Source organism: Mesoplodon mirus, assembly GCF_964341445.2.
Source record: "Mesoplodon mirus genome assembly, chromosome: 4".
NCBI classification, from domain to species: domain Eukaryota; kingdom Metazoa; phylum Chordata; class Mammalia; order Artiodactyla; family Ziphiidae; genus Mesoplodon; species Mesoplodon mirus.
In genome coordinates, this window is record NC_138979.1 from 67,349,175 (window position 1) to 67,362,610 (window position 13,436).

A 13,436-nucleotide genomic window follows, 5' to 3' on the forward strand; every position below is an offset into this window, starting at 1 on the left:
CATTATGCCCCCGAGCATCCTAGAGAGGCCTTTTCCCAGCCAGTAACCCCTCCCCACTCTACCCACAGCAGCTGGAGCAACAGGAGAGCCCTCCAGCTGGTGCAGAAAACATTGTGGTCTCACACACTCTGCAGGAACAGATCTTCCCAGTCAACAAACTCACGTGGGCAAAACTGCAACTTTATTTTTCTGTAACTCCATGAATTTTTTAAATCTCTCCTCCCTTCCTCCTATGGCAAAATCGTTTTTGTGAAATGGGCACATTAATTATCATTTTTAAGTTTAAATTAAGTCCCAGCAGTTCCACTTCTAGGAACTTTTCCTAGAGCTAGACCAACTCAAGTGCCTATAGTACAGGAATAAGGCTGTTTGTTTCAGCACAAAACTGAAAACAACCTTGATGTTCGTTGTACAGGACGGGTTAAGTGCATCCTCGCCAGCCCTTCCGTGGAATGCTGTACATCCCGAAAAGAGGACTAGGAAGCTCTCAACAACAATAGGAAAAGCTCTCCAGCCAACACTGTCAAGCATGAGAACAAGGTATAAAATAGTGTATACCGTGTTACCATTTGTATATATCCAGAATATTTCTAGAATGATGCAAAAGCAACTTTTAACAGTGCTGGCTCTGGGAGAAGAAATGGGTGAGGGAAGGAGAGAGAAGAGGGGGAGAAAAATTTACTTTTCGCTGAAGTTCTCTGTACAGTTTTTAAGAAAAAAATTTTATTGAGGTGAAATTCACATAACATTACAATTTTAAAGTGCACAATTCTGTTGCATTTTGTACAGCCACAATGTTATGCATCCACCAACTCTATCTACTTCCAAAACATTCCACCACCCCAAAAAGGAAACCCTGTACCCCTTAAACAATCATACCCCTTTATACATTTTACATGTTCCTGCTATATCAGCAAGGGTCCCGACAAGAAAGGGATGGCCCACTCAGAAGGGCAGTTAGAGAGGGGAGGGCAGGGTTAAGGGAGCCACAAAGGATGGAGAAGCAACAGCAGGGAGCTGGACCACTCCTGTGGCCCCAAGCCATCTGGGCAGGATGTCAGATAGGACCTTCAGCTGTCAGGACAAGGATGAACCTGCTGCCCAAAGGGCAGCCATCAGGGAGGGAGTGAGAGGAATCAAACTCACAACCTCTTTCTGTCTGTCCTCTCTTCTCCAGCTGCCATCTGTATTGGCCTAACTCAGCCAGAGGCCAGGGGCCCTGGTGATACCCACACAGGTGAGCTTTGGGGGACCAAGCCAGTGGAGAGGGAATCTGGGGGGCAAAGGCAGAATAACCAGCACATGGTTATAGACACTTTTCCGAATCAAGTTCGTTAACTATTTTTAAAGCTCAGCTAAATCAGACTCAGTGGTTCCCTGCCCTTCCCTTCAGCACCATGTCCCAGCATCAACCCTATGTATGAGATGTACCTGTGGTCCTGGTCCTAAGGTGGGGTCAACCCTCCACGCCAGGACCACTGAGTACCCATGCTCCCATCAGCCTCTGTTGCCAGCCTGCCAACCCTACCCTCTCCTCATGTGGACCCTTGGTCCTCTGCCTGCACTGAGGAGCGGGACTGCCCAGGCCCTCTTGGCCCTGGTGCCTTGGAACCATCTCCTCCTCTGTGGCCTGCACTGCATACTGTAGGGCCTTGTCACTTTCTTGGGAAACCTCAGACCCCACTACCCTCTTCCCTCCTTAGGGCTCAGGAGCCCCTCTCCAAGCCACCCCCGAACCCCCTGCCAGGTCCTGCCCTCCTTTTTGAACTCTCTTCCTTTTCCAGCTCTCAGGATCCCTAAGAATCTGAGGGATGGGGTTGGGGGAGGGGAAACTTGCTCTGCCTATACATTTTACCAAACCTTTCCAGGCTTTCATCTTTTTTTTTTTTTTTTTTGCTGTACGCGGGCCTCTCACTGTTGTGGCCTCTCCCGTTGTGGAGCACAGGCTCCAGACTCGCAGGCTCAGCGGCCATGGCTCACGGGCCCAGCTGCTCTGCAGCATGTGGGATCTTCCCGGACCGGGGCACAAACCCGTGTCCCCTGCATCGGCAGGCGGACTCTCAACCACTGTGCCACCAGGGAAGCCCCAAGCTTTCATCTTAACCAAAGCTTTTGAACTTAAAAGTTAAGAATTTGATGTCATTTTTTTCTCTGATTCAGTTTCCCCTTGGGTGGGGCCTCACCACTTATCACTCACAGTGATGTTCCACTGGGCACATTCAATCAGCCCATGAGCACGGCTCTCCCCATCACCTTCTCATGTCCAGTTGGAGCTGGCAGCCACCGTGACCAGACTCCAAGCCAACATCCTCATGATCCAAACAGTTAAATTAAGGCCCAGAGAGGGGCAGAGACCTGCCCAAGGTCATGGGGAGAAGGGGTCAGTGGAAGATTCGGGCATCAAAGCCAGACTCCAGGCCTCCTGTCTAATGTGGCTTCAGTGTATTGGGAGGCAGCATCCTAGGGTCCACGCTCTGCATTTGCATGGATTCAGGCAAAGCTCTTTCTCAGCCACCTGCCTCTACCAGTTAAGACCTGTGACCCAGCTGAACCTGCTGACCCCTTTTGGGGACATCTCGTAGAATCTCCACCAGTGCCTCCTGTAGTCAGGCTGTACTCAGTTGGATCATGTGCCCCCAAAAGTCATGCACACCCGGAGCCTTGGAGTGTGACCTTATTTGAAAATAGGCTCTTTGCAGATATAATTAGTTAAGATGATATCATACTGGATTAGGGTAGGCCCTAGTCCAATGACTGTTGTCCTTTAGAGAAAATAGGGACATAGACACAGAGGGCAGACAGCCATGTGGAGACAGAGGCAGAGATTGGAGGGACACATCTACCAGCCAAGGAACCTAAGGATTGCTGGGAACCACCAGAAGCTAGAAGAGACAAAGAAAGATTCTTCCCTAGAGCCTTTAGAGAGAACATGGCCCTAATGACCCCTTGATTTCAGACTTCTGGCCTCTAGAACTGTGAGAGAATACATTTCTGTTTTAAGCCACCCAGTTCGTGGTACTTTGTTCCTGCAGGGAACTAGTCTAAGGGGGAGATTTCTGGTACTCAGAGAAAGCCCCCCCCCCCGCCCCGCCGTGCCCTACATGAATTTTCCACATCTGTTTATAGATGCCTGCAAACCCGCCATCAATACTCTTCTTTCCTTTAGCTGATGGAACAGATCCACGCTTCTATTTTGGTGCCCCTGGGTGGTCACGTTCCTAGGTCCTCTATCACGTCTGCTTCAGTGCAAATGCTTCTGTCAACTATATCATAGTCCTCAGTGTTGGAAATGTCTCTTTCCTTCCCCTGGACTGGGGTTCCTTGAGGGCAGGAGCCACAGGTCCTCCTCGGATCTCCAGCCTCCAGTGCAGGGCCTGGGGGAGGTGGGCTGTGCGGGTGAAACCCCTTCCTGGGGCTGCGTCCAGCTGACGGTGAGGCAAGGTTGCAGGATGTGGGCAGTCCCGGCAGTCGAGGTTAGCAGCCACTGCAGGATCTGAATCCAGATTGGTGCTGAGAACCCCTTGGGCTCTGACGTGGCCTTTTAAAGCCAGTGAGGGGGCCCAGAAGCCCTGAGCCCATTGGCCAGACTTCCTGGGAGAACCAGAGTGGATTTGCATGAAAAAGAACACTGCCTTCATTGAAATTCTCCTCGTCTTGAGTGAAACAAAATCACAAAGAAAAGGAAAGTTTTAATCCTGAGCAACTTCACCGCTGAGGGGTGTTTTGAGCTTCTAAAAATAGAGAGGAAATGGGTCTCTTTGGGCCACTCTAGTCACTGCCTCCCCAGCCAACCCCCCCACCCCCACCCAGTCAAGGCCAACCTCTTGTGCAGTGGGAGACGGCTCTCTCTCCAGCAGATGCCCGCGGCGGGTGCTGTGCACTTCTGGAGCCGGACGCAGCTGTCCCCCCCAGGACCCCAGCATGCCGGACAGCAGAGTGGCCCCGCAGGAGAACCGGCTGGATGCAAGCCTGGGGACCACCCAAGAACACTTGGGAACCAGGTAAGTCGGAGGTCGGTCTCTGTCCACGGAGCCTCTGGCCGAGCTCTGGACTTGACTCTGCTGTGTGAACCTGGGCAAGCTGTGTCACTCTCTGAGCCTCAGTCTCTTCATCTGGGAAATGAAGGGAAGGGTCTGGATGATCTCTAAACGGAATAAGCCCTGGACTGGGACATGTGTCACTTGGAACTGTCTACTCCCCTGTGTGGCCAAGAGGGGCTCAACCGAGGAATGAGGGCATGAGTAGGGGGCTGCAGGTGGATGGAGGAAGAAGTTTTCAGTCAATAGGAATATTTCCCTGTCCCCTCAAGGGGGCCTTTGGCATGTGGGGTCAATGACAGACAAGGACAGGGGAGAGCCAGAGGATCTGGCTCCAGCTTGCTGTGTGACCTTGGTGGGTCCCTGAGCCTCTCTGGGCTACAGCTTCCCTGTCTGTAGGTGAATGCAGTGGTTTAATTTTCCCCAAAGCCCTCCTGCTGTATGTGTTCTGCTAATCTATGATTCAGAGGAAGCGGGTTCAATTTGTCCGCCATTCACTAGTGCCCACTCTGGCCCAGGCCCTGTCCATCCAAGGAGTGGGAAGATCCTGAGAATTTGGGACCCAGTCCTGGCCCAAGGAGCCCCCAACCAGGAGGCAGGGAGAAGGCAGACACATGGAACCCCAGGGTCCAGATGCCTGTGGTCTGTGTCCAGGAGGAACACAGGCCAAGAGGAGGAGGGAAGCTTCTAATGGGAGACTCTTGAGACAGGCCTTGGATGGTCAGGAGGGCACTCACAGAGAGGAAGAGCCATGCGGGAGGAGGGACCAGCGTTGCCATGGTGAGAATATGCGAAGGAAGACGGGGAACTCAGGGAAGGGAGAGGCCTGGGTGGCTGGAGTGCGGAAGGGGAGAAGGACAAGGGAGAAATGCCAGGGGCTGAGCCCTATGGGGAGAAGTTGCCAGGGTTTGAGCTACAGAGTGAATGGCCATTGTTCTCAATGAGGGGCTACGAGGAAGGAAAGATGGAGCAAATGGAATAAATGTGAAAGTGCCTCACAGGCAGAGGCCCCTCCCAGGGCTGGAGGCCTGGGCCCTGCCCCGGGTCTGCAGATAATGGAGAATGGACTCCTGTCCTGCCAGGAGCAGGGGCTCCTTACCTGCAAGACTGCCAAGAGCATGAGGTCCAGCCCCTTCCCTGGACACAGGCCACACGCAGAGGGTCAGTGGGGCCCTCAAGGTGGGATGGCTGGAATTCCCTCACCCTGGGGAATGGGCTCACAGAGGCCTGGACCTGCTTTGCAGACTCCATAAAAGAGAAACAGCAGAGAGCCCCAGGCTGGGGCAGGGCCGGGAAGGGTAGGTAGGTGAGGAGCCCTGTGGGGGAAGAGAGGGCTGAAAACTCAGAAGGTCAGTCCCCCTGCTTTCTTGCTTAGCGACTTCAGGTAAGTTGTTGAGCTTCTCTGAGCCGGAGTATCACCGTCTATACAAATGAAGCCAAAACGCCTGACTACTATTAACCCTGCAGAAAATTTGGACAGATTCTATCAGCTGCTGTGTATGAAATGCTTTCAAAGGCACAAGGGCCACCTATCAAAGGCATAGTGAACCTCCTAGCAATGCCTGGGAATTCTCTTAGCAGGCTGCGGGTGCTTATGCCTTGGGTTCCCATCCAGCTCTGCTCCGGACCTACTCTGATTCTGGGCAAGTCACCCTCTCTGAGCCTCAGTTTCTCCATCTGTCAAATGGGGATGATAATGCCTGCTCTGTCGGCCTTGCAGAGTAGTCGTGAGGAAAGAACTTTGAACCCTTGTTTAACATTGTTGTCAAGTCAGAGGCCGTTACAGCTGCGGTGATGCCCCTCCAGACCGGCCCCAGCAGCAAAGGGCTCTATCTCAGGCTTGCCTATCTGTCCTGGCCTTGTGGCCATGGGCTGGCTTCTGCTCCTGGGGGAGGGTGGGCCTACATTCCTCCAATAGCCTGAGAGGGGCCTTATCTTACCCCCTTCCCCTTCCCAGGGTTGCAGAGGGGAGGCCGGAGATCAGGGAGGTGGAGACTTGGGCAGAGGAGGGTTTGCACACCAGGCTGACCCACATGAATTCCCTTTTGTGCCACACCGCTTGCAGGGTTTGAGGGAGGGAGCCGGGCCAGGGCCAAGAGAGGCTGGATCTGCTGGGTTGGAGCCAAGACAGGTCAGGCACTGATCTGGCAGCTTGTGTTCTGTGTCCTTTGAGGCTGCGGCTGTAGACCACACCATCCATCAGGAGCACCCATCGGAGTAGCCCTGTTAAACTCTCGGTGCAGGAGGGACACCAGCCTCCCTGAGCCTGAAGAAGCCCAGGTTGGAGGAAGGGCTTCAGAAGAACCAGAGAAGGGGACAGTTCATCCTGGGTTTGAAGGGTGGTGGATGCCCTGGTGGCAGGCAGGGGCATCCTGTGGACTGAAGCTGTGGTTGTGGGTTACAGGTGGCCGTCAGACCAGTCAGGTTAACTCCTAAGCTAACTCCTAGGTCTGGATAGGCTGGTGTGGCCAGACTAGGGGCAGCCAGGCATGAGGGCTGCCAGAGCCAGAGGAAGAGGCAGAGAGAAGCCCTGGCAGGCGTGGAAGCAGTAGAAGCAGAAGGAGAGCCTAGTTTGGGGAGGTGACTCTGGCAGCAGTGAATACAGGCTGGAGTTGGGAGGCAGAACTCCAGGAGAAGGGAGCCTGCAGGGTCGAGTCTGGCCCAGGGAAGGATGGTGAACTCTGAAGTGGCCATATTCCCCCTGGGCTCCCAGCTGCCTCTCCCAGCCCTGCCTGCTCAAAGACTGGGTGCCGAGGAGTTCCCTCAGAACCAGGAGTGTGGGGCAGGCACAGGAGGCTGCTGCAAGCCCAGTGAAGAAGGCTGTTCTCACTGATAAAACTTTCCAAGGATGATAGGGAGTGAGCTCCCCATCTCTAGGGTGTGCAAGCCTGGGAGGAACAAACCTAATGCAAATGCTATGGAAATGATACAGGCATCCTTCTAGTTTCCCCAACTTCCTCCCCGTCACTTCCCCATAATATGAGAAATGGATATCATAGAGTTGCCTTTTCCCTCTTATTTTGGTATCTTTATTATCTATCTGTTTTCATAAGTATACATTCATCTATTCAAAATTATTTATTGTTGAATATGTCAGGTACTATGCTAAGAGAATATCATAGAAAACAAAACAAGCCCCTAACTTAAGGAATTAACATACTTGCAGCAAAGACAGACATGAACAAATAATTATATAATTACCTTTTTTTGTTGTTGTAAATTTATTTATTTTTGGCTGCTTTGATTCTTCATTGCTGCGTACGGGCTTTCTCTAGTTGCATCGAGCGGGGGCTACTCTTCGTTGTGGTGCGCGGGCTTCTCATTGCGGTGGTTTCTCTTGTTGTGGAGCATGGGCTCTAAGCGTGCAGGCTTCAGTAGTTGTGGCACGCAGGCTCAGTAGTTGTGGCTTGCAGGCTCAGTAGTTGTGGCTCATGGGCTTAGTTGCTCCGCGGCATGTGGGATCTTCCCAGACCAGGGCTTGTACCCGTGTCCCCTGCATTGGCAGGTGGATTCTTAACCACTGCACCACCAGGGAAGTCCCAATAATTATACAATTACTTATTAAACTACAAATGCAAAAGGTGCCATGAAAGAATTAAGGGGAAAAAGGAGGGAATGTGGTGATTGCCACTGAATTGCAAACTCAAAAATTATTAAAATGGAAAATGTTTAATTTCTTAAGGTCTGACTCGGAGGTTGGTGAAGTCTTCCTTGGGAAAAGTAACATTTAAGCTGAGACCTGAAAGAGGAGTAGGAGTTGGTAGGGAAAGATCTTTCTAAGAAAAGGGCATAGCACATGCAAAGGCCCTGAGGCGGGAAGGAGCTTGCAGCGTTTGAGAAACTAAAAGACCAGTCGGGGCTTCCCTGGTGGCGCAGTGGTTGAGAGTCCGCCTGCCGATGCAGGGGACACGGGTTCGTGCCCTGGTCCGGGAGGATCCCACGTGCCGCAGAGCGGCTGGGCCCGTGAGCCATGGCTATTGAGCCTGCGTGTCCGGAGCCTGTGCTCCGCAATGGGAGAGGCCACAACAGTGAGAGGCCCATGTACCGCAAAATAAATAAATAAATAAATAAAATAAAAAATAAAAGACCAGTCGGCACAGGACAGAGGATGTGGGAGTATATTATAAGTACCACAGGAAGGCAAGGTCAAGAGTCCTAGGATAAAGGGCAGGGCACATCCCAGAAGTCAGAATCCCTGGGGCAAAGTAACCCTGGGCGTAGACCTCTTTTTTTTTTTTTTTTTTTAACGATTATTTATTTATTTTATTTATTTGGCTGTGATGGGTCTTAGCTGCAGCGTGCAGGATCTTCTCTGTGGCACGCAGGATCTTTTGTAGCGACTCCTCGTTGCGGTGTGCGGGCTTCTCTCTAGTTGTGGTGCTGAGTGAGCAAGATCAGTAGTTGTGGTGCGCGTGCTCTCTAGCTGTGGCGGGCTGGCTCCGGAGTGCGTGGGTGGGCTTCTCTCTAGTTGTGGCACACGGGCTCCAGAGCACGTGGGCTCAGTAGTTGTGGCACCTGGGCTTAGTTGCCCTGTGGCATGTGGGAACTTAGTTCCCCAACCAGGAATAGAACCCGTGTCCCCTGCATTGGAAGGTGGATTCTTAACCACTGGACCACCAGAGAAGTCCCGGTGCTAGACATCTGAATACAAGTCTGGATGCTTTCAGGATGCAGATGAGCCCAGGCCAGCACTGAGTTCCTGCAGGGGCTGTAGAGTCACTGGCTGGGGTCAGTAGAGCCCAAGCTGGCCTGGAGTCAGAATGCTAGGCTGGAAGCTGACTCACTCTGTCCCTAGGCAAGTCCCTGAATGGTAGACTCTCAGGCCAGTGGGGGTTTTTTAGGTCACTGAGTCTAACCCACTCTGTCACAACATTCACATATTGTCAACCTACCCTGACTTGAATACCTCCAGGGATGAGGAACTCACTACTTATCTCTTTGTCCTGCAAAAGACATGGGCAGTGGTAGTGGGAGAAAGTCCTATATCACCCTGGGTTCTATGAGTGCCCCCTGGGTTCTGGCTCTAGCCCTCCTCCCCAGGCAGCCCTGGCTCCTTGCAAAGGAGCCTGTGAGGAACATTTAAAGTCAGGGCTGGGAAGGTGCTTTGGAAACTGCAAAGGTTGCACCATGTGAAGGACATCTAGGACCTAGCTTGGACTCTAGCCCCAAGCAGCTGTAAAATAAGAATTTACATCTGCAAAATATAATAGGTTGTGTGTAAGCAAGATTTTCATATAGTGAAGTGTACAGATATGAATATAATTTGATGACTTTTGACAAAAAGTATATACCCCTGTAATCAACAACTCAGTAGAAACATAGAACATTTTCATCAGCCCAGAATGTCCTCTCTGCTCCCTTCTAGTCAACTCTCACCCCCATTTGTCCTTAAGCAAACCAGTTTTGAACAGCCACTGTTTTCTGGCTGTTCTTGAACATTGTATAAATGGAATCACACAGTATGTACTTTTCTATGTCTGGCTCCTTTCACTCATCATGATGTTTGCATGATTCCTCCATGTTGTGAAGTGTTTCAGTAGTTCATTCTTTTGTACTGTTGAGTAGAATGCCGCCATGTGGCTAGACAACAATTTGTTTGTCCATTTTCCTGTTGAGGGCATTTGAGTTGTTTCCAGTTTGGGGATTTTATTAATAAAGCTGCTACCAACTTTCTTATATAAGGTTTTTTGTGGACATATATATTCATTTCCTTGGAGAAGACCCTAGAAATACAACTGTTGTATCAGAAGATAGGTATATGTTTAAAGAAGCCACTAGAAGTTTTCCAAAGTGGTCATGCCATCACCGAGAGCAGTTTCTGTTGCTCCAAATCTTTGTTAACACTAAATATTGTTAGTCTTTTTAATTTTAGCTATTCTGGTGGGTGAATAGTGGTATCTCATTGTGGTTTTAATTTCCCTGATAATGATGTTGAGCTTATTTTCATGTGCTTATTGGCCATTTCTATATCTTCTTTTGTGAAGTGTCTATCCAGATCTTTAGACCATTTTATAATTGTGTTCTTAATCCTTTTATTACTGATTTGCAGAGATTTCTCTGTATATTCTGGATATCAGTCCCTAACTAGATACTTGTATGGACAATATTATCTCCCAGTTTGTGGCTTGTCTTCATTTCCTTAGTGCTGTCTTTTGATGAGCAAACATCTTTTTATTTGATAAATCTAATTTATCTAAGTATTTCTTTTATGGTTAGTGCTTTTGCATCCTCTCTAAGAAATCTTGGCCTGTACTAAGGTCACAAAGATACTTTTTTCTATGTGTTCTACTAAAAGCTTTAGCCTTTACATTTAGGCCTATGATCCATCTCAAATTAATATTTTCTTTTTTCCCACATTTTTATCCAGTTATTCAAGTGCCATTTGTTGAAAATGATTTTTTTTCAGTATTAAATTGCTGTGGCTCCTTTGTTTAAAAAACAAAAAAAAAAAAGAAAGTCAACTGTCCATATGTATGGGCCTATTTCTGGATTTCCTTCCATTGAACTATTTTTCTATATTTATGTCAATACACACTGTCTTCATTACTATAGCTTTATATTAAGTCTTGAATCAGATAATGTTGGCCCTCCAACTTTGTTCTTTTTTTTTTTTTTTTTATTCTCCAAGATTGTTTTGGCTATCCTGGGAGCAGTAGGCAGCCTCTAAGATGCTCCTTAATGATTCTTACATTCTGGATTCTTGTGTAATCCCCTACCCTTGAATGTGGGCCAACATAGTAACTCATTTCTAAGAAGTAGAATATGGCAAAAGTGATGGAATTTCACTTCAGAGATTTGGTTACAAAAAGACCATGATTCCATTTTTACTGCTCTCCCTCATTTTCTTACTTGCTTGCTCTGAGGGAGAGGCCCAGGTGGCAAGGGCCTGAGGGAACCCTCTGGTCAACAACCAGTAAGGATTTGAGACCCTCAGCCCAACAACCTGCAAGGAACTTAATTCTGCCAACAGCCCCATGAATGAGCTTGGAAGCAGATCCTCTCCCAGTTGAACCTTCAGATGAGAACACAGCCCTGGCTGACAGTTTGATGACAACATCACAAGAGATTTTGAGCCAGAGGCACTCAGTTAAGCCACACCTAGATGTCTAACCCACAGAAACTGTAAGATAATAAATGCTTGTTTTTTAAGTCACTACGTTTTGGGATACTTGTTATGGAATAATAGGTTACTAACACAATAGCTCCTTTGTATTTCCATGCAAAATTTAGAATTATCTTGTCAGTCGCAACAAAAAAGAGTGCTGGAATTTTGACTGAGAATGAACTGAATCTATATTTCAAGATGGGGAGAATATCCTGATCAATGAACATGGTATGTATTTCCATTTACTTAGGTCTTTGATTTCTCTCAACTATGATTTGTAGTTTTCAGTTGTAGAGGTCTTACACATTTTTTCCTATATTTGTTCCTAAGAATTGTATGGGTTTTAATACTATGTAAATTGTATTCTAAAGTTAATTTTCTAATCATTTGTTATTTATATAAAAATACAATTGATCTTTAAAAATTGACCTTGTATCCTATGATATTACTAAATTAATTTATTAGTTCTAGTGCTTCTTTTTTTTTTTTTTTTTTTTTTTGTGGTACGCAGGCCTCTCACTGTTGTGGCCTCTCCCGTTGCGGAGCACAGGCTCCAGACGTCCAGGATCAGTGGCCATGGCTCATGGGCCCAGCTGCTCCACGGCATGTGGGATCTTCCCAGACCGGGGCACAAACCCATGTCCCCTGCATCGGCAGGTGGACTCTCAACCACTGCGCCAGCAGGGAAGCCCTAATGTTTCTTTTTATAGATCCCCTAGGATTTTTTTATACAATTTTATACAATTTTGTTATCTATTTTAAAAGATAGTTTTACTTCCAATCATTTTGCCTTTTATTTTATTTATTTATTTATTTATTTATTTATTTATTTGCCTTATGGCACAGGCTAGGACCTTGAATATAATGCTGAATAGAAGTAGTAAGAGTGGGCATCCTTGTCTTGTTTCTAATATATTTAGCATTTCCACTGATCTTCATTCCTTCTTATAGATCCATGTTTTCCTCTGGTGTAATTCCTATCAGCCCGAATAAATCCCTATAGCATTTCTTGTAGTGAAAGTGTCCTAGTTAATCTTTTGCTGCTTAACAAATCACTCAAAACTGTGGTGACTCGGGCTTCCCTGGTGGCGCGGTGGTTGAAAATCCGCCTGCCAATGCAGGGGACATGGGTTCGTGCCCCGGTCCAGGAAGATCCTACATGCTGCGGAGCGGCTGGGCCTGTGAGCTATGGCCGCTGGGCCTGCACGTCCGGAGCCTGTGCTCCGCAACGGGAGAGGCCACAACAGTGAGAGGCCCGCGTACCGCAAAACAAACAAACAAACAAACAAACAAACAAAACAACTGTGGTGCCTCAAACCAACAACAATCATTTATTATCTCTCATGGTTTCTATGGGTCAGTAATTCAGGAGAAACTTAGTTAAGTGGTTCTGGCTCAGGGTCTCTCATGAGGTTACAGCCAAGATGTCAGCCAGGGTAATACTCATCTGGAATTGGAAGACCCTCTTTCAAGCTCACTTATAAGGTCGTTGGTAGACCTCTGTTCCTCATTGGCTGTGTTAGTTTCCTGCTGCCACTTGAACAAATTACCACAAGCTTGGTGGTTTAAGACAGAATTTATTCTTTCACAGTTCTGGAGGCCAGAAGTCTGAAATCAGTTTCACAGGGCTAAAATCAAGGTGTCAGCAGGCCTGTGCTCCCTCCAGAGGCTCTAGGAGAGAATCCGTTCTTGGCCTCTTCCATCTCCTGGAGGCTACCCACATCCACCCTTGGCTTGTGGTCACACCACTCCAGGCTCTGCCTCTGTGGTCACATTGCCTTCTCCTCTGTGTGTGTGTCAAATCTCCCTCTGCCTCCCTCATGTAAGGATACAAGTCGGTGCATTTAATGCCCACCTGGATAATCCAGAATAATGTCTCTGTCTCAAGATCCTTAATTTAATCACATCTGCAAAATCCTTTTTTAGGGGGTGGGGAGGGGAGGCATGTAAGGTAATATTCAGTTTCCAGAGATTAGGAGATGAATATTTGAGGGGGGGTGGGGCATTTTTCAACTTACTACATTGGTGTTGCCCACAGACTTTAATTTTGCCAGTGGACCTCTCTATAGGCTGCTTAAGTGTCTTCTTGACATGACAGCTGGTGGCTGGGCCCAGGGCCATCTCAAAGTTTTCTTTACTCATATGTCTGATGCCTGAGGTGGTAAGACTCAATAAGCTGGGATTGGGAACAGCTGGGGAGCCTCAGTCAGTCTCTCTCTCTCTCTCTCTCTCTCTCTCTCTCTCTCTCTCTCTCTATTTCTATGTAGCTTCTTCACATGGTCTCCTTCATGGTG

General features: G+C 48.4%; 1 protein-coding gene across 1 annotated transcript in view; it reads left to right on the forward strand.

Annotated features, from left to right (window-relative positions):
• Nucleotides 1-3,921: 3,921 nt before the first annotated feature.
• Nucleotides 3,922-13,436, forward strand: part of ACSBG1 (acyl-CoA synthetase bubblegum family member 1) — a gene marked incomplete at both ends in the record, with an annotated part of 58,926 nt that continues 49,411 nt past the window's right edge. The window contains one exon of the mRNA XM_082619657.1: nt 3,922-4,001. Coding sequence (XP_082475783.1) covers nt 3,922-4,001 — 80 coding nt within the window. The remainder of the gene's footprint in view (nt 4,002-13,436) is intronic.